The following is a 19,354-nucleotide window of genomic DNA, read 5'->3' as shown; positions in this document are numbered from 1 at the left end:
TCCCAGATCCTTGCGAACTGAGTAAAGCAGCTTGCAGTAGCAGCAGGGTACAGGAGAACATATGCAGCAGCAGAGGGGCAGTAGCTTTTAATAGCTTTGGGCATCCAGACATGCCATCCAGCCCATTTTGCTAGTGCCTTGCTTTAACAGCATAGCCAAGGATGTGACTTATTGCAAAAGCAGAGAGACGTTCAGTGGTTCAGCTATCAGAAGAGCAGAGCTGCTCCATCCCAACCAGGCACAGCATGCAGGTCTTGCCTGTTCCTTGCACCACTCTGGGAGTTCCTGAGTGTTGGGGTTTAACCCAGCAGACAGCTAAGCACCACACAGCCGTTTGCTCAGTTCCTCCCTGCCCTCCCACATGGTATTAAAATCAGAAGAAAAGTTCAGGAACTCCTAGGTTGAGATAAGGACAGTTTAAGAAAGAAAAAAAAAATAAGTTTAGGAAAAAAAAAAAGAATAAAATAAGAATAAAAAAAAAAGAAATGCACAACTTAATCGCTCACCACTCACCAACCAGTGGCCACTTCGTCCCTGAGCAGCAGGAGCCCTTCTGGCCAGCCCCCTCCGTTTTATTGCTCAGCATGACATCTTATGGTATGGAACGTCCCTTTGGCCAGTTGGGGTCAGCTGTCCTTGCTGTGTCCCCTCCCAGCTTCTTGTGCACCCTCAGCTTCCTTGCAGGGCGGTATGAGAAGCTGAAAGTCCTCGATCCAGTGTAAGCACTGCAACAACTAAAAAGTGGGCGTGTTATCAGCGTTATTCTCATCCTAACCCCAAAACACAGCACCGTGCCAGCTACTAGGAGGAAAATTAACTCTATCCCAGCCGAAACCACTGAGCCACGTAGCAGAAGACTGTCGGCTTTCTTTGCCAGAGATATGAGGAGTAGCTCTCTGTTGTAAAGCAGGTTGAATTGTTTCTGCCTGGGGATCTAGGTGGATTGAATTGTGTGCCGAGGAACACAGGAAGGGGGACAGAAGATGGTTTGGTCTTTTCAGCAGCTGTTAGGCTTCATCAGACCATCTCCCACTTGTACTCTTTGGACACTGGGACTTGGGGGATTTGGCTGTGCTTTCACAGCTGTGTGTGATGCAAGCAGTCGTTCTGGCAGCATGACAGAGCCTTGTGCATGCTGTCTGAAGGGGACTGCAGGGCTAAAATACTGGGAGGATGCTTGCAGAGCTTCTAATGAGCTGCACGATTCCCTTTGCTGCTCCCCAGCTCGCTTTCTCCTGCAGCTGTGCTGACCTCATCTTAAATGCCGTGAGTTGTGAGGAAAGAGATCTTGCCTCGATACAGGAACACGATAATTCACAGTTCCCTCTTGCTTTATGAGCAGGCTCCCCTTTAATGCTCTGATGTTTTCCTGCAGCCATCGTGGATATTGTGCTCTCACAGACATGCGGCATAATCCTCGTGGGAGACCCCCACCAGCAGATCTATAGCTTCCGAGGTGCCGTCAATACCCTCTACACGGTGCCTCACACCCACATCTACTACCTGACCCAGGTAAGATGAGGATTTGCTGCTCTCTTTCTCTGGTCAGATGCCAGATGCAGTAGAAAATGTCTCATGCCCTTCTTCAGAAGGCATCTAGCTGCCAGACTTCTTGAGTTCACCATCATGGAGTATTTGCTGCTCCTGGATTAGTGGCATACTCTTCAAACTCTACACCCACTGTGCTGGAGTGATCCCACCTTGTCGTTAGGAAAGGTGCGTGGCTTGAAAAATGGGTAGTGGGGTATTGGTTTTTTGGCCTGATTAACAATGCAGCTACACAATTTTCACAGCTAACATAAGGGAGGAACCTTTAGGACTCTTTGCAGAATGAATCAGATTAAAACAAGACAGCCTGGAACGGCTCGGGGGGGATTTGGGTGCTTTTTCTAAGAGAAATGTTGTCCAGAAGGTTGGTGGAAGTTGTATTCTCTCTATATAGTAATACTTTTGTAGGTTATAATGACTTCCTCTTTTCCTGCTTTCTGTTTCCTTCCTTTTTCCACGTAGAGTTTCAGATTTGGTCCTGAAATAGCTTACGTTGGAGCAACCATTCTGGATGTCTGCAAGAGCGTCAGGAATAAGACGTTAGTGGGTGGAAACCAAGAGGGTAAGTCGTGAAGGTGGCAGGTCTGTTTGGCGCCTGCGAGTCACAGAGCTACCAAAGCTTAGAATCATAGAATCCCAGAATGGTTTGGGCTGGCAGGGACCTCAAAGCCCACCCAATTCCACCCCCTGCCATGGCAGGGACCCTTCCCAGCAGGCCAGGCTGCCCCCAGCCCCATCCAGCCTGGCCTTGGGCACCCCCAGGGATGGGGCAGCCCCAGCTCCTCTGGGCAGCCTGGGCCAGGGCCTCACCGCCCTCGTAATAAAGAATTTATGTCTCCCTGGAGCCTTCTCTTCTCCAGGCCGAGCACCCCCAGCTCCCTCAGTCTGTCTCCACAGGAGAGCTGCTCCAGCCCTTTGATCATCCTCGTGGCCTCCTCTGGACTCACTCTAATAAGCCCATCTCAGGATTAATCCTGATTTATGAGAATCTTTGTTTTTTAAATATCTAGTTTCCAACTGCCCTGGCTGACTGGGAATTTCTTTGCGCAGGTGATGTGAGAGGCAGCATGAAAGGGAAGATAACAATCCTATCACGAAGCAATTTTAATGTGTTCGAGGACGCTGTGAGGCTTACTGGGAGACAGGGGCAGATTAAAATACGCGTGATTGGGGTAAGGAGAAATTGCCATTGCATCTTTTATGTCTCCGGGCCTGCAGCAGTGACACCTTTGTAGGTCTTGAAATAAGCGTGGTCACTGTTGTCCTTAGCACCCAGGTTTAAAATTAACATTCAAGGAGAAAGCCTGGTTATTTGGAGCAGCTGTTCCTCAAACCCATGCAAGCGTGGCTCCCTTTTTAGGATCATCCGTCTGTGCGGTGTGGCCTCTTATTTCATCGGGTTCAAATGAGGCAGCAGCAGCTCCAGTCTGCTGGACAGGGCGAGGGAAGAGTGACACATGGCTGCAACACGTCACTGCGACTGTTTGCAGTAGATGGAGTGCTGCTAATTGCTTTTGGCTGCTGGCAGCATCACTGTGATCCTGTATTAGGGAAATAAAAATCAGCTCTAATTGCAGGCAGAGTGTAAGCACCCTCCTCGTCTCTGCCAGCAAGGAAAGGCAAGCTGTGCCCCGAGAGAAGAAACATTTTTCAAGCTCTCTTGTGAGACAAAGACAGCGGTTGAAGCTGGAGGTGACCCTGGGGCTTGTAGATGCAGTGATCACTCCTAATTTCCAGTCCTGTGGTGGGCTGGTCCCAGTCTCAATATACCCAGGAAAGCCCGGGTAAGCTGGTTTGCCAGCCTTGCTGGTGAGGGGAATTGAGATTTCCAGCAATGCTGAACATTAAACCCTCGAGGAAGCTAAGCTAAGGCTGCACCTAGCTACCCTTCACCTTTCTCTGACTTCTGTCACTTCCATTTCACTTTTTTTCTGCATCAGTTTGAATGTTAATGTTGTTCGAGCCATGGAGTAATTCAGCATCTAGAAGGTAAACGTATTTGATAATAAATCTGAAACTGAATAAATTGGAATGTTTCTCATAGGGTCTTTATTAGAAACAGGTAAAATTCTGATCTTTTAAACTCTGTGGGTTGAGATATCACCTCTGAAAGATTCACTGGAAAACTCAGAGCATCAGAATCTTTGCAGTTCTGAAGTCTGCACTGAATTTTCATCTGAATCTTCACAGTTCTTCAGGTCTGCACTGAATTTGCATCTGCAAAAAGCACCCATCTATCTGAAGCAGGAGCCCGTGTGTGCATGTCTGCAGAAATTCACGTGCTTAAATTGCGGGGACGTTTTAACAATGCTCCCCATTTCAGAAGCATCAGAAGAATCCTTAGTCTTCAAACTCTGAAACACGGATAGCTGTGATTTAATCTGAGATCCTGTTCTGCACCTAGAAATGTAAAAGCACAGAGAATGAACAGCTGTCCTAGTGCTGAATGTGTTTGAGGAAGAACCTGGTGTTCTGAGTTTTAGGCTGATATTTTAAGTTCTTTTTTTTTTTTTTTTTTCTCTTTCTACTGGGAAGTTGCATTTTGGAATTGAGGAAATGCTTGAACTGACTGCCCTGCAGCAAAATGCTCATCTGTCCCTGCGGTTTTAGCATTGTGGAGTGAGAAGTGTAAGCTAAGACCGAGGCCTTTGAGAGAACAAAACAAAAGAAACTGGGAAACAAGGAGGGGGAGATATTTACTTTCTGAAAGTAAATATTGCCGAAGCGGAGCATTTTGGTTTGGTTTACATGACTAAAACATCTACAGGCAGTTTATCAAGCCTGTCTGCCTTGTGGTGGTCCATCATTTCAGGAAAGAGGCTGCAGCTGGCTCCTGCAGAACAACATCAAGTCCGTAGGCCAGGAGCATTTACAGCACAACAGATATCTAAAGTTTGTTTTAACAAAGCAATGCGCAGCTATTAGAAGCTAAAATGAACAAAACATTAATTTTTTTGTTAGTGAAAGAGGTAACATAATAGGAATAATTTTCCCTCTGCATCTTCAACACGTTTCCTTTATTCCCTCCCTCATCAATAACCACTGGGCCCTGTTGGCTTATCTAGAAACTCTAGGCAGCACCTTTTCTTGTGTATTTAAAAAAAATAATTGTCGTGGTTTTCTGTTTTTTTTTTTCTTTTCATAGGGGCTTGCCTGTTTTGGCCTGAGCAGGATTTATGATATTTGGAAGCTCAGCCAACCCGCGGATGAGCGGAAGGAAGGTGAGTACATCCTCACCCTTCTTTCTGTGAGCCTTGCTCCAGCAGCACTGACGTTTTAGTGCAATGGAAGGCTTCTTGGTGTTTTATTTTATATTTCCTCAGGCCGATGTGGCCTGGCTGGTGTTAATACCAGAGAGGCAGAACCTGGGGGGTCTGCGTTATGCAGCCCTCTGCAGTTTCCTTCTGCCATGCCTTGAGTACAAGAGGCTGATAAACGGCTATAAACCGATAGGTTGGGATTTTTTTTTGCCTTTTGTTTTCTGATTTAATTTCATTTTTCATTTGTCAAAAGGCTTTTCCTGTTTGGTTGGTTGATTGTTGGTTGTTTTTTTTTTTAATATCTATAACCTAGTTTGTCGAATGCTCTGTCACGTGGTTCCTTTTCTCTCGTGGGTATTGTTTAGGAAATGAGTCATTCATTTAAAATCTCCCTCTGCCTTGGCAGCGATTTGTGTGCATTGTTATGTACAGAGCAGAGAACAACAAACGAGTTACTGAACTGCCGGAGGGGGGTTGTGTGATTGATCATATACGTGTCGTTACTGGTTCTGGAATACCAGACACTTGGAAAACTCCTCTCCATCTGGGTAAAAAGAAGGAATAATGCAGGTTGGAAGGGCCCTAGGGCTGTCTCTGGTCTGAGTCCCGTCTCCAGGCTCTGAAGGTCCCATTAGAGCCTTTCCAGACTGCTCAGTTTTTCCCCTCAATTGTGAATTTTTTACTCCGAAATTTGATCAGAAATCAAAAATGCCTTCTATTATATGTGCCTGTAAAGTTAACGTGTCCTCTTCTACATTCTCCTCAGCAAACCTTGTCATAAATGACCCCTTTATCAGAAGATGGGAAGAAACCGATGGCTTCATCGGTTTGAGGGACTACGCAACGCGCATCGATGACAAGGAGCTGCAAGTGAAGATTGCAATAGTGGAGAAATACAAGGAGCGGATGCCTGAGCTGGTGCGGAAGATTGAGAGCAGCCATGTGTCACGAGAAGCTCTGGCAGGTAAAGCCGAGCCAAGTCTTAGAGAAACAAACTCGGGTCTTTTTTCACTCCAGCTTCAGTGCTGAATCCACCTCATCCTGCACAGAGGCTGCGCTTGGGTTAAGCCAGCCTTTTAGGGAGAAAGGGAGGAGAACAGCAGCTTTCGGGGTACATTTTGGGCTCCAGGTGGAGTTCAGGGCAATGAATCCGCCACCAAAGGATTGCTTTAGGCGGCTTCGCTAGAGGCAAACAAAGCTTTGGATGTGGCATTTTCTGTAGATGGAAAGCCCCAGGGCTTTATTCTCTTCTTGTGATTCCTGGTGTAGTTGCCCTGCAACTTGCTAACTAAAATTTGGGACTTGGGGGACAAAGCAATCATGCTGAAAACTCATCAAATAAAGAGTGTTCCTGTTCAGGAGCTGGGGCTGCGGTTCCGGCTGCTGGTAACCAGACATTTTCCCTGGCAGGGAAGTTGTCTGTAGCAGTCTAGATTCCTGTTAGCAGTGCTTCGCTTCCAGTTCGTATTTGGGGAGAGGTGAAATGAACGCAGAACAAAATCAATTCCTTTGGCTCGGTGCCTTGTGAAATGAAGACACCGCTTTTGCTGCAGCGACTGATATTTTGCCCTTCTTGTTCCTGCTCTAATTCCTTGCAGATTACATAATAGGCACCGTCCACCAAGCCAAAGGCCTGGAGTTTGATACGGTGCTGGTTGCAGACGACTTTGTCAGCATGCTATCCGCCGTTCGCCATGACAGAATACCGAACTCCCTTATCGGTAAGGGAACGCCTGCTAGGGGCACCCATCCTGACCTGGAAGTGGGAAAGCAAAGTGTGCTGCTGGTGCTGGTCCTGCAAGGCCGTGCTTCTCAGCAGCTCCTATGACACTGGCTGTCCTAGTGCTCGCTGCTCTTGTGGTTTCCTCCTGGCAACATAGAGGGACCGCGCTTGGGAAAGACACTCCTGTCTTTAGGCACCACTAAGGTAAAGCTTTGGGAGAGCAGCTCTCTTCCCAGTAAGCAGAGAGGAGCCTGCAGTGTGAATCTGGCTCAGCCGATGACACAGAAGCTCCCCAAGTGCTGAGTCTGTGCCTGGGGAGGTGGAGAAACGCGTAGCAGTGAGCTGCTCCTCTGGGCATGCAGAATCCTGCCCTTACCTTGAGGGGAGAAGGTGAAACGAGGCAAGAGATTTTAGTGGTGCCCAGAACTGCACAGCAAACCCACGAGGGTGCTGCTCTGCAAGCCCGTGCTCTCCCAGAGCATGAGATGTCCTTCCAGGAGCGCTAGCTGAAGCATTAAGAGTGGCAGAGCTGTTCATTCATGTTTTCTAGAGCCACCGGTTATCTTTCCTCTGATCTAGGCATGTATCCTGAGGATGAATGGAACCTACTCTACGTGGCGGTGACACGTGCAAAGAAATGTTTGTTAATGTCAAAGACCCTGAAGATTATTTTGGCGTTGGCTGGGGTAAGCGAAATCTCTCCAAAGTAAGCAATACCTTGAAAAGGGAATTCAGGGCCCTGATACCCGCACTTCGTAGCACGCTGCACCAAAGCAAGCTATCAGTTTCCCAGAGCAGCACTGACTGGGAGCTGCAGCGGTGCCTCAGAGGTGCATTGCAGAGGCAGAGCAGCAGGGAAGAGCAAGTTCCCACTGTCCCTGTAGGGTTTGGGGTCTGGAGGCAGTTCTACAAGCGACGACGTCTCGGGCAGGATGGGTTGCTGCCAGTTTGAAAAAGCACTGAGAGAGACAGCACCCAATACCTATAAAATCTGCTCGTCTCTGATCATAAAATTTGCAGGGTCTGTGTGTGGTGGAGGAGCATTAAGTGAGATTGGTCCTCATCCTAAGATTCATGCTGATGGTAGACTGTGACTTCCTGGGTTGTGCTGTAGCAGACAAATAGCTGAGGATACTTTTTGTCCTCGGTTCCCACTGCTCCCCACTGTGCATTCGGTAGCAAGACACAAGGTTGCAGTGGTGCAGCATTTTTCCACAGTCCTTTTGGGTGTTGTCTTCCAAGGAATCTGCCTTCTTATCTCAGCACAAGCGTGTAGGTTCCCTTTTCTGTCTGCCATTTTTGCCAGCTTCCTTCCTTTCCAGCTTTCACTTCCTTCCTTGAAAGCTGCCATGAATTCTGCTTGGTTTTGCTGTCACTGGTTTTTGGGTTTTTTATTTTGTCACTGGGATTTGGGGTGTTTTTTTGCTTGTTTGTTTTAATAAGCCATGTTGCAAGTCACGTCTCTCAGCTCCCTGGAAACGTTGTTTTTCCCCTTTTCTTGTTCCTTAGGAGCATTTCCTTCGAGTGGAGCTGTTGAGCAAGGCTGTGAAGGATGGGGCCAAAGTCACTTGTTCTGTGCCACAGTGTGCGCAGTCCCTGCAGTCCAGGCTGGTTGTGAAGAAGCTGCCTGTGACTTACGTACGTCTCCTCTGAGCTCCTCTCTGCTTCTTGGTCTTGACCAAACCCACCGAGGGCCTCTGAAGTCGTGTGTTTAAACGAGGAGCCTTCACAAGCTGCTCCTTGTCACGGGGTGGCCGTGCTCGGTCACTGCTCTGAGCTATCACAAGGGGAGGGACAAATTCAGTGCTAAGCTTGTGTGGAAGTGAGCAGGGAACGTCCCGTGGCTGGATCCCGTGGTTCTGCCCCTTACTTCTGCTCACAGCCCAGTCTTGTAATTGGGGACGACTTCCTTAGTGCATGATTCAGGGTGGTGGTGGGGTTCCTGCAGTCTCTTAAGTCTTTACCTCTTCTAATTGTGGTCTCAGGTGGAGCCACTTGGGGGTTTGTTCGTGTCATGGCCCATTTCTTACTCTGCAGAGGCCATCAAACGCTCACCTAGAGATTAGTAGGGCACCCTTTGTCCCTGCCAGTGGCCGTACGTGAACTGGCGAGAGGGTGGCAACCTGATTTTTGCGCCCAGTTTTGGTTTCAGTTCCACTTTGTGGCTCTGGGGTTGGTCCTCACCCAGCAAGCTCTCCTAGTGCCAGGATCTGCAAGCACGCGGTGAATCTGTGGAGCTCCACAGCTGGGACTAGTGTTAGCAGATGGCTCCAAGCCATCAGCAGCAGATGTGAGCAGTAAGGGCAGTGCGTGACCCTAAATGAGGCAAGCTGACTGAGATGGGCCCAGCCTCGGTGTCAGCTCCTGGCTCGCAGGCAGGATTCACTCCCCAGCATTGTAAGGAGCCATGCACATTTACGGGATGAGATCACAGAACCATAGAATCATAGAACATTTACGGGAGGAGATCATAGAACCATAGAATCTTAGAATCACAGAACATTCACGGAGGAGATGCCAGCTGGCAGCCTCCTGCTTCACCACAGAAAACCTGCACGGGGACGTTTGGCTGCAGCTATTAAGCAAACTGCCCCAGAACGGATTTCTTTGCGAGGGAGGTGGCATGAGATACTTTGGGCACATCACTGCTGTCTTCCCTGGACGAGGCTGGGAGCAGAGGCTGTGCTCCTCCAGCCGTAGCGTCCTCTTAAATCTCTCTTTCCCTTGCAGAGCAATGGCAGCACGGATGCAGATGGGTACCTTTGCTACTCGTGTGCGCAGAAGTGTTTTGGAACCATGACATCTCTGGCCTTCTTCCCAGCACTTCAGGAATAACACATCCTGATGTAACAAAGCCTTCCAGCTCCGAGAGCCCTTGCTTCACCCTGGAGCCGTTCTGGGTGCAGGACAAGGCCGGTTTTCACATCCACGCTCCTTATCAGGTGGATATTGGGGGCAGGATTTTGGACCAGCTCCAGGAGGAACCTTCCAGGTTCTCTGCAAGGAGGTGCAAGACTTTTTCTCAAGCCCTGCCTTGTCCTCCAGGAGCTGGTCAGCATGGCCTGCATCTTTGCACAGAAGAATATTCACAATGTAAACTCTGTGGGACAGGACTGCTTTTTTTTTTTGAGCATTACCATCCATTCCTCTGTCACCAGGAAAATACTTCCAGTGACAAAGCTGCTGGGATTTTCCTGACTCTTCCATCACATCATGCCTTGGGAAAATCCTTCTCACCCAACAGAGGAGGAATGTGATGCCAAAAAGTACCCAGCGAAACCATTTATTCCTAGAAAATGAACCTTTTCCTGGAGCCTGCTTTAATGGCAACGTTTCACTCTCAGCTCTGGATCAGTGGGAAAGAAGGAAATCAGTCATAACTGCTCCCAGCTGAATTAAAGGAATTTTCCTTACTTGCAGCCAAGAGGTTTCCCCAGACTTCATGTCTTTTCTCCCTGCAGCAAAGCCTAAGGGGAGGAGAGGCAGCATCTGAAGAACTGCTTTGGTTTGATTCCAGTCTAACACAGATGATCAGAGAGAAGTTGGAGAGCATTTTTAATGCTGAGATAAAATTTGTAACAACAGCAACGAAAGCCTTAATGCTTTTTCTCTTCAGTTAAAAAGTCATCCTGAGTTGTATTTCTTTACCAGCCATCACAGTAGCAATGGTACCAGCAGCACGGTGGCCTTGTCAACCAGAGGGTGGCTTATGCTGTCCGTGTGAAGACAGAATCAGAGAAGCATAAATATCCGAGTTGGAAGGGACCCACAAGGATCATCGAGTCCAACTCCTAGGTCCCCAAAGGACCACATAAAAATCAGACCCTGTGTCAGAGAGCGGTGTCCAAACGCTTCTTGAACTCTGTCAGGCTCGGTGCCGTGACCACATCCCTGGGCAGCCTGTCCCAGTGCCCAACCACCTCTGGGTGCAGAACCTTTCCCTAACCCCCAGCCTGACCCTCCCCTGTCCCAGCTCCATGCTGTTCCCTCGGGTCCTGTCGCTGTCCCCAGAGAGCAGAGCTCAGCGCCTGCCCCTCCACTCCCCTCGTGAGGGAGCTGCAGGCCGCCATGAGGCCTCCCCTCGGCCTGCTCTGCTCTGGGCTGAACAAACCAAGGGCCCTCAGCCATTCCTCACACGTCTTCTCCTCTAGACCCTTCCCCATCTTTGTAGCCCTCCTTTGGACACTCTCTAATAGTTTTATGTCTTTCTTATACTGTGACGCCCCAAACTTCACACAGTGCCTGAGGTGAGGCCGCACCAGCATGGAGCAGAGCGGGCCGATGACGGTGCCCTGGCTGCTACCAGAGCCCCGTGCCACGAAGAGATCAAAACCGAAACCGATGCAGGCAGAGACCTCCTGGACATCAGCCTGGAGCCATGAGCCGTGCCTGGCTGGGAAAGCTCCCGCATCCTGTTGACTTCCACAGTTAATCACTGAATGGCAGCTGCTTCGCTGGCTCTTTTTGCTTTCCAAGCGCCAGCTCCAGAAAGGCTTCCGTCTTCCCGCTCACCTAAACGTGGGCAGAACGATGCTTGGAAGCTAAATGGAACTGCAGACGCCGGACCAGGGACCTCCTGCGCTCCCTTTGAGCCTCATCTATTTTCTGCCCACCCCGTGGCATTGGGGAGGAGAAGGGGAGTGAAGTGCCATGATGGGAGGCCTTGCTTGGCCATGAGTCCCTACAGCAGAGCGCACAAACATGAGGAAAGGAGACAGAAGGGAGGAAAGGACAGGAGTTGTGAGACACCTCCTGCTTTCCAGCTGCCTGCTGAAGCCCCTTTCGCCTTCCAGTGGAGCCAAACGGGTCGTGGCAGCCGCCACTTTGCCTCCAGAGGATGGCAGTGCCCATTTGGGGCAGTCACAGGGCCGTGGCAGGGCTGGCCAGCAAGCCCTGGCTGCTGCAGTGGGGGATTTCACCCCAAACCTGCTCCCTCTCCCCATCATCGTGGAGGCTGAGACACCCAACTAAAGCATCGGCCACTCTGCGTGCGTTATTTTATATACAATATATACACATTTTAATATGAAACATCACCACAAAGCTGCCTGTTCTGTAGCAAGGGGGAAACGAGTGGTTAACAACTGATAAACAGATGGAGAAGGGAAAACCTGAAAAGGAATATATTCCCTAGGGCGTGTTGTTGCTTTCAGGTTTTGGCAGTGTCTGTAGTGAATCGCTCCTGCTTGCGCTCCCCTGCAAGCAGCCGGAGCTGGTGGGCACCTGGGGTCGGTGCTGGAAGTGCCCCCGAAGGATCCCTGAGTTGTGTCCGAGGGCCCCTGAGCCGCAGCGGGCTGGTGCTGGTGCTGGTGCTGGTGCTGGAGCTCCTCGCTGCGGTCGATGGCTTGGGGGTGGCTGAAAGAAAGCAGGGAAGGAGTCAGAGCACAGCAGAGGGATGCTCGCCTGGGTCTGCAGGGACCGTGAGCAGTGGTTTGGGGGCAGTTTGGGGTTAAAGCAGCTCTAGGGATGGTGTCTAGGTGGCCCAACCCCCAAGGGAAGGGGTGTGATTTGGGGCAGGGCAGCCTGGTTTCAATGCCAGCACACAAACCCTGTCCCCTGTACCCAAAAACATCTTCCACTGGAGCCAACAGCCCGGTCTGCAGTGAGGATGGGTGCATCCTGCTGCCTGTGGGCATGGGGCACCCATGGGTGTCCTGCTCATGGCCTGCCTCAGTGCCTCACATCCCGCTCCTCCGGCCCGTGTTTAAATACCTCCTGCTTTTTGGCCCCCAGCTCAGGCCACCCACCACCTCCACCACCCCGGGGTGCTCCCAGGGCTCACCCACCGAGCTGCCCAGCAGGATAACCACGCACCTTCGGCCGACGGAGCGGGCTCTTCCATGACAGTCACTTGGTCAGGCTGGGAAAAGCAGCCGCGTGTCCCCGGGGCGAGGTTGCGCCGTGCGCAGGGCAGCTGGGGACGGGGGACGTGCTCTGCCCCGCGTCGCTGCCGCTCGGGGAAGCATCCGGCTTTCCAGCCGAGCCCCGAGCACCCTCCTCGCTGGCCGGGCTGGCAGGTACACCGAGTTGCCCGGCCGTGGGTGCTCAGCCCGTGGGGAAGACGCCGGGTGGCACCGTCTCATCGTCCTCGGCTGCGGCGGCGGGAGCCACCATGGGGATGGCCGTCCCCGCCACCGTGTAGTCCTGCTGGGCACTCCTGTGGACGGGAGAGGAGCGTCGTCGGCACCCAAAGGGTTTTCCCCAGCTTTTAGGAAAACTCAGGGGACAACAGTGGCTTGTCACCAGTGCGGAGGGACCGCGTGGGGCTCAGCACACTTACGTTTTCATCCTCCAGCAGCAGCAAGCCACAACGCCGGCGATGACCAGCAGCGGGAGCCCTGTGGGAGAGACGAGGCAGCCGATGAGCATCTTCCAATGCACGGCCAAGGGAACAGCCCCACTCAAAACGCCTCCGTAAAGAGCCAAAAATGCGTTATGCACAACTTTTCACAGTGTATTTTTAAGGTACCCTCCCAGCTGGGGGAAGAAATAGGGGCGCTGCATCCTGCCCCCCTTGGAGGCATCGCTCCCGACCGTGGCACAAACCTCGCATGGCTCTGAGAGTGGCTTTTAGGGTAAAAATACAAATTAAATGAACCCACGCTTGCCAAAAATGAGCTTTTTTGCTCAACCCAGCGCTGCTTACCGATGGAAGAGGCCAATATCTGGGCGGAAACTGAAAAAAAAAAAAAAAAGAGAAATGGAGATTTTAGCCACAGAGCTGGGGAAGCCCAGGAAAGGGGAAGATGCTGGTGGGAACAGCGTTAAAAAGGAGCTCGGAGAGAAGAGGAAAAAGCACTGAAACAGTAAAAGAGCCTGCACTGACTGAAACGCAGCCCCGCTGGCAGGTTGTCTCCCTTGGGGAGGTGAACCAACCTGCAGCGTGGTCCACGGGGGCAGTGGGCAGCGGGGTTGTCCCCAGGGCCATCCCTTTTCCTGGCGGAGACGTCTCCAGCAGCGGGGACATTGCCGGCAGCGTGGACGTCTCCGGCGATGGCCCATCAGCCACCGGCGGCACGGGTGTTGCTGCTGGAGAGGGGCTGGAGGTCGGAGCGGCGCCGGTGGTTCCTGCTTGGGGAAAGGGTGTAAAACCCTTTGAATTTGGGGCAGTTCTCAGTGGTGCTCTGGGCAGCGCCCTTACTCTGTGCATGGCCTCGCACCGGATCCAGGCAGGGGGTGGCAAGGGCGACCCAGCCCACCCCACAGCTATGAGGCGGTGGAAGGTCACGCAGCTGAGTTACTCGAGCATGGGATCAGGGAATCGTTGAGGCGTTAAGGTTGGAAGAGCCCTCCAAGATCATCTGGTCCGACCGTCCCCTACCACCACCGTCACCCACTAAACCATGTCCCCAGGCACCACGTCCAACTTTCCTTGAGCACCCCCAGGAACGGTGACTCCACCACCTCCCTGGGCAACCCGTCCCAACGCCTGACTGCTCTTTCTGAGCAGAAATGTCTCCTCGTTTCCAACCTGAACCTCCCCTGGCTCAACTTGAGGCCATTCCCTCTAGTTTGGCTTTCCGCAACGCTTTCTCACCATGACCTCAGCCAAGGCAGCCCCAAACACCCCCCGTGGCGCCATGTTCACCCCTTCCTCACCTCTTTGGGTCGTCCTCATGGTGGGCAGCACGGTCGGGAGCTCGGGGCTGGGGGTTTGCAGGGGTAGAGCCGGGTCCCCTTGGGGAAGACACAACGCGGAAACGCCGTCAGCGGCAGCGGCAACGCCACCCCGCGTCCTCCTCCGCCCCGTCCCCGCAGCCTCCCCGTCCCCGCGGCCACCCGGTGAGAGCTTACGGATGCACTGCAGGCTGGTGGGCGTCCAGACGGGCTTGGCGTCGTAGAGGACGCATTGGATGAGGCCGGAGGTGCCGGCTTTGCGCTTGTAGCCCGGCTTGCAGGTGTAGCGCAGGCAGGCGTTGAGCTGCGTGTTGTTGCCCACGTCGATGTGCGCGTTGGCCACGTCCTTGGGGCGGCTGCATCGCACTGTCACGGGGGAGGAAAACAAAGAAATGAAGATGATAACGGGGGCATGAGGCGCTCTCCTGGCTCACCGTGCCCAACGCGGGGGGGTTCCATCCTGCTGGGGAGGTGGGTACGGGGTATTGGTGCTGCTCCAGGGCTGGGAGAGCCTCATCCAGCACAGAGCCTACAAACGGAGGCGGCTGTGCCTGCACGGGGGGCACGGGGAAAGGGGACAGCGGTGTGCCACGCACAGGGCCCCGGTTATGGCCGGGTTTCTGGCACGTTTGTGGTCCCTTCGAGCAGCTCCTTTTAGCAGAAAAAAAGCCTTTTAGCAGAAAAAAGCCTTTTAGCAGAATGTCTCCCCCTGCAGCGAGCTTCTTGGTCAGCCGCGTCCCACCGCCAGCCACCACGCTCCGTCTCCGCTCTGTTCTCCTCCTGTTTTGCAGGACGTGGGAATTTCCAGGCGCTGCACGAGTCCTCCTGCTGCTTCCTGGGGTTGTCACCCCCGCTGGTGGCTGTGACCCACGACCCCAGAGGTGGCCAAAATCTGACCGCCACGTGGCCAGGCAGCAGGACGGTGGGGATCTGAGTTAACACTGTCCTTCTCCCCAGCAGCGCTCGTGCTTCCCCTTTAGCTCTGATCTGGGGTCGGTTTTGCAAGAGGGTGTCACGATTTCGCTTCCTTTTCCCTGGCGCGATGGAGAAAGTTTCCCGACGGCTCCTACCCCGAGGCTGTGCCCTCGCTGCGACGTGGGAAAGGCTCGCGTGTCCACAGCCTGCCCCCCGGCCTGGGCAGAGCGGTGACACCGCGGGGCACGCACCGGGATGTGGTTGGGACGTGACGCACGGCGTGGATGCGCGGCTGCACAGCACGGATGGAGCAGTGCCCCCCAGGATGGGGCACGTTTGGCAGGGAGGGATTCCCGGTGCGATGCTAGGCTGAAGCAACTTTTGGTGATGTCCCCGAGGCTGGTGGCCACCAGGAGTCGAGGCTGTACGTGAGGTCCTAACCCTTCCCAGTGGCTCTGGGAAGCGCCCAGCGGCCGCAGCGGTGTGGCGGGGACGGGAGCGGGGTGTCGGTAGGAGCACAAGGACAACGGGGTTGGGGTTGCAGTGGTGGGGATGGGAGAATAACAGGGACAGGAGCACGACGGTGACGGGGGTGGAATGATGGTGGCAATGGGATTGGGAACGTGGTGGCAGTGGGGGACAGAGATGGGAGCACGACGGGGACAGGAGCATGGTGGCAACGGGGACAGGAGCGCAATGGGTTTGGGAGCGTGACAGCAATGGGAACAGGGATGGAAGCACGATGGGGATGGGAGCATGATGGCGATGGGGACAGGAGGACAACAGCGGTGGGGACGTGGTGGGGACGGGAGCATGATGGGGATGGGAGCGCGATGTCAAGAGGGATGGGAACACGATGGGAATTCCCATCACAGAACCAGCAAAAACAGTTCGTGAGCAAACCCCGTCACAGCCTCCCTCTTGCACGAGCCCTCCTTCCCCTCCGGGGTCCATTTCTGGGCATTTCCACCCGCTCTCAGGGCAGGGGCACGGGGCACGTACGGCTGCCTCCGCCGCGCTGGCAGCAGTACCGCAGCTCCGCGGCACGTGTTGGCAAAGGCGCAAAGGAAGTGGGCAGCAAGCCAGGACCGGCTCGCCACCCTGGGAGAAGCCAAAGGGCAGCTTCGGGCGCTGCCATGTGGGTATCCCTCGTCCTTCAAATTGACAGGGACAAGCCAAATCACACGGAAATAAAAGCTACTTAATGCTGAAACGCCCCGATTTGTATCCGCAGCATCTCCTGGCAGAGCCCCATGGATGCCTGGGGCGGTCCGAGCCACCCGGGCTGCTTCTGCCTCCCTCTTCCCTTCGTTTTGGTGTTTGGGCAGCTCCGTGCCATGTCCCCCGGTGCCGGGAAATCCTGAAATGCTGCAGACACCATCGCTGAGGTCCAGGGCGTGAGCGATGCCGGGCGCGTGCCGAGCGCGTCAGTTCTCAGCCTCCGCTCAAGAGAGCGGTGACATTTCCAGGAGGAAAAGGAGGCAGCGCCACGGACGTTCCGCAGCACGCTCGCCTGGCAATAAACCTGCGGCGGTGCCATAAAATTAGTGGAAAGACCTTCCGGTGCCAAAAATAAAAACGACGCGAAAGCAAAGCGAGCGCAGTGGGAAATCCAGCTGGCAAAAGGGGAGAAAGCCTTCGGGGGTTCAGATTTCCAGCTGGACAAAGCCCCCTGGATTTGGTCAGTGCCAGGGAGTGGCGTGCAGCCAGCGCTTCCCAGGGTTTGCTTTCCCCTTACAAAAAACAGCCCATCTGCCTTCTGTTCTCCTAGATAACTCCAGGAAAAGCTCACAAAACTGCCGGCACGGCCAAAAGCATCCCTCTGTTGATCCCCGCTCCTTCCCAGCGTCTCAGGTTGAGTTTTGCCATTAATGTGCCAGCCCAAATGCTCAAAAACTCATCGCATGGGAGCGAGCTGCTGTGCTGGGCGCACACCTCGGGTCCAGGCGGGTTTTGGACCCTGGATTCCCCGTTCCTGCGTCGCCGAGCCGTCCCCCTCCAGCATCAGGGGCTGCACAACCCCAATGAGACATCAGAGAATCTCCATCGGGAAAGCTTTCCCACGTTGGTGGCTGAATCTCCTCCGAAAATGATCAGCAAAATGAGAGCGGGTCCCGTTTTCTGCGAATGTTCTAAAGAACATGAGCCAAAAAAAAAACAAACTGGAGGAAAGAGAAATTTCACAACTCCGTGCCCGAGACCAGAGAATCCAAGGAAGACACCAAAACCACAGAAATAAGTAAAACTTTTTTCCGTTTTGCAACTAACGTGCCCCAAAGCATGTGAAATCGAACAGCCGTGCCCGTGGCTGCGAGGAAGAGGGGTTAGGATGGAAACATCCAACGAGGAGACACCGGTGGGTTTGTCTCTTACCGAAAAGGAAAAAATCGCTCCGTGGTAAAATCAGGCGTGACGGTAATGGAAGGTGTTAAGAAAATAAGCATAAATTTAATTTTCACTGGAATTAAGTTAAAACTGAACGCATACGGAGTTGTCCGCGTGAGTCGCCTGCTGAGCAAATCCTCAAATCCCCAAATCTGCACAAAAAAGGCGAGTTCAGGTTCAGCCCCACGCATCCAGGAGAGCCGCAGGGAGCCCGGTGCTGGAGCTTCCCCTGGTGCCAGGCTCAGATTTACCCTCCCCGCTTCCTAAAGGCAAGAAAAGATTTCTCCTGACAAATATCCACGCGTTTCTGTGCTTTCCCCGAGAACCGCAGCCCCGGGGATGGAGAGCAGGGGGTGCGACACCTGGTGCGAGCTCAGCGGGATGCAGCGGATGCAGCGGATGCAGCGGCTGCGGCACCTCCCGAGTTATCCAGCGGCCGAGCTAAAAGCAGCCGAGTTTTACTCGAGCCACCAAACCTGCTCCCGACGTCCTTCCCTGCGTCCCAAGCAGCTCCGCATTGCGCCATTTGTTCCCGACCGCCCCGGATAAACACGCTCTGTGCCCCAAACCGCGGTCCTGATTCCATCAGCGCCGCCGGGAGCATCGTCCGTGGGGCCAGGGCAGGAGGTGCTGCCTTCGGGGAAAACGCTCTCCTGCGTTTCGTTCGCCGCCGGAGTCGCTTTACAGCGCTGCGTGCACACGCCGGCTGTTCAGAGATGGGAATAAACTCATTTTCCAGGGCGTTGCTGTTTTGGCAGCCGGCAGCCCGATAAAGGGAGCACGAAAGCTGTTCCGAAGCTCCGCAGGGCGCTCAGCCTTATTTCCCGTGCTTCCACTTCCAGGCAAACCTTTCCGAATTCCCCCGTTTTCAGTTAATTAAGCAGGGCTAACACGTGCAGGGGAAGGTCTTGCCGCCGGTGCGAGCGTTTCCCCCGGGCTCTGAGCATCGCTGGCTCCTCTTGACGCCGCGGCGCCGGTTTTCCTGAAGCCACTTGGGAGAGGCGATGCCAAATTTCCACAAGATCCCGGTCCGGCGGCGATGCCCAGCCGCGGCCACAAATTGCCCCGAGCCCCGCGTCGCGCCCCAGCTCTGTGCCCCCCAACGGGAACCACCCCACCGCCCCCCCCCGTGATCCGTCTCCCGTGGGGTGCAGCGGCAGGACCCGGCTCCTAAAATCGCCCCCAAACCTCCAGGGACGCCGGTGGGGATTTGGGGTGGGCGCTAAGTGGGGCAGGCGGGTACCCGGTGGGGTGCACGGGGAGCTGGGGGAGCAGCGTGGGTGCGGCGCGGGCACCCGTGGGTGCTGCGGGGGGACCCGTGGGTGCAGGGTGAGCACTTGGGCGCAGCGTGGGCACCCGTGGGTGCAGCGTGGGGACCCGTGGGAGCAGCGTGGGGACCCGGGGGCGCTTGGTGAGCACCCGTGGGCGCAGGGTGAGCACTCAGGGTGCAGGGTGGGCACCCACGGGTGCAGCGTGGGCACCCCGGGAGGGAACCAAGGGGCCCCAGGGCGAAGCGCAGCCACGCCGGGAGCCCCCGGGCGCGCACCCAGCGCCTCCCTCCCCGCCAGGGCAGCCCGGGCACCCATGGGTGCCCCCTAGGGAGCACGGGGGGGGGCTCGGGCAAGGCGAGCAGCGGCCCGAGCCCCCCGCCGGCAGGACGGGAGCCCCGGGGAAGCCTCGCTTACCGGTTTCGCCGGCGGCCCAGGGCAGCAGGAGGGCGACGGCCCCGCAGAGCAGCGGCAGCAGCGGGCGCGCCATGGGCGGCGGCACCGGGCCGGGGGCTCAGGGCTCCCCCGGGGGCTCCGAGGCGCTGCCTCGCCGCCCGCCGCCGCCGGCCATGGCCTTTCCCTCCCCTTCCCTTCCCCTCTCTTGTCTTTCCAGGCCCTGCCCCTTTCGCTTTCGCTTT

At 54.5% G+C, this 19,354-nt stretch overlaps 2 protein-coding genes across 8 annotated transcripts in view; one reads left to right on the top strand and one right to left on the bottom strand.

Moving 5' to 3' along the window:
- Window positions 1-11,557, top strand: part of FBH1 (F-box DNA helicase 1) — a 26,184-nt gene extending 14,627 nt beyond the window's left edge. For all 3 annotated transcript variants that reach the window (XM_040545700.1, XM_040545717.1, XM_040545707.1), the window contains exons 13-21: window positions 1,376-1,512; window positions 2,011-2,110; window positions 2,599-2,720; window positions 4,694-4,769; window positions 5,575-5,772; window positions 6,407-6,529; window positions 7,111-7,217; window positions 8,041-8,169; window positions 9,262-11,557. In XM_040545700.1, coding sequence (XP_040401634.1) covers window positions 1,376-1,512; window positions 2,011-2,110; window positions 2,599-2,720; window positions 4,694-4,769; window positions 5,575-5,772; window positions 6,407-6,529; window positions 7,111-7,217; window positions 8,041-8,169; window positions 9,262-9,366 — 1,097 coding nt within the window. In that variant the 3' untranslated portion in view covers window positions 9,367-11,557. The remainder of the gene's footprint in view (window positions 1-1,375; window positions 1,513-2,010; window positions 2,111-2,598; window positions 2,721-4,693; window positions 4,770-5,574; window positions 5,773-6,406; window positions 6,530-7,110; window positions 7,218-8,040; window positions 8,170-9,261) is intronic.
- Window positions 11,529-19,354, bottom strand: LOC121064379 (interleukin-15 receptor subunit alpha-like). Of its 5 annotated transcripts, none has more exons than XM_040545771.1 (8): window positions 19,134-19,330; window positions 14,326-14,514; window positions 14,131-14,208; window positions 13,408-13,602; window positions 13,178-13,207; window positions 12,812-12,869; window positions 12,346-12,688; window positions 11,529-11,886 (listed from the first exon to the last, which is right to left on the bottom strand). In XM_040545771.1, exons 1-7 carry the CDS (start codon window positions 19,204-19,206, stop codon window positions 12,577-12,579), a joined length of 735 nt encoding a protein of 244 aa, XP_040401705.1. In that variant the 5' UTR covers window positions 19,207-19,330; the 3' UTR covers window positions 11,529-11,886; window positions 12,346-12,576. The 5 variants fall into 5 exon arrangements, with proteins under 5 accessions (XP_040401705.1, XP_040401711.1, XP_040401720.1 ...); XM_040545777.1 differs by having other exon boundaries at window positions 13,408-13,599; window positions 19,134-19,327; XM_040545786.1 differs by lacking the exon at window positions 13,178-13,207 and having other exon boundaries at window positions 19,134-19,334.

The sequence above is a fragment of the Cygnus olor genome, chromosome 1, assembly GCF_009769625.2.
Source record: "Cygnus olor isolate bCygOlo1 chromosome 1, bCygOlo1.pri.v2, whole genome shotgun sequence".
In the NCBI taxonomy this organism is placed as follows: Eukaryota; Metazoa; Chordata; class Aves; order Anseriformes; family Anatidae; genus Cygnus; species Cygnus olor.
Note: the sequence above shows the minus strand (reverse complement) of the source record. Positions and strands in the feature narration are given on the sequence as shown.

Excerpts from the sequence above, each read along its gene's own strand:
- LOC121064379 (XM_040545763.1), bottom strand. The coding sequence starts at position 16,017 with ATGGACCCCGGAGGGGAAGGAGGGCTCGTGCAAGAGGGAGGCTGTGAC.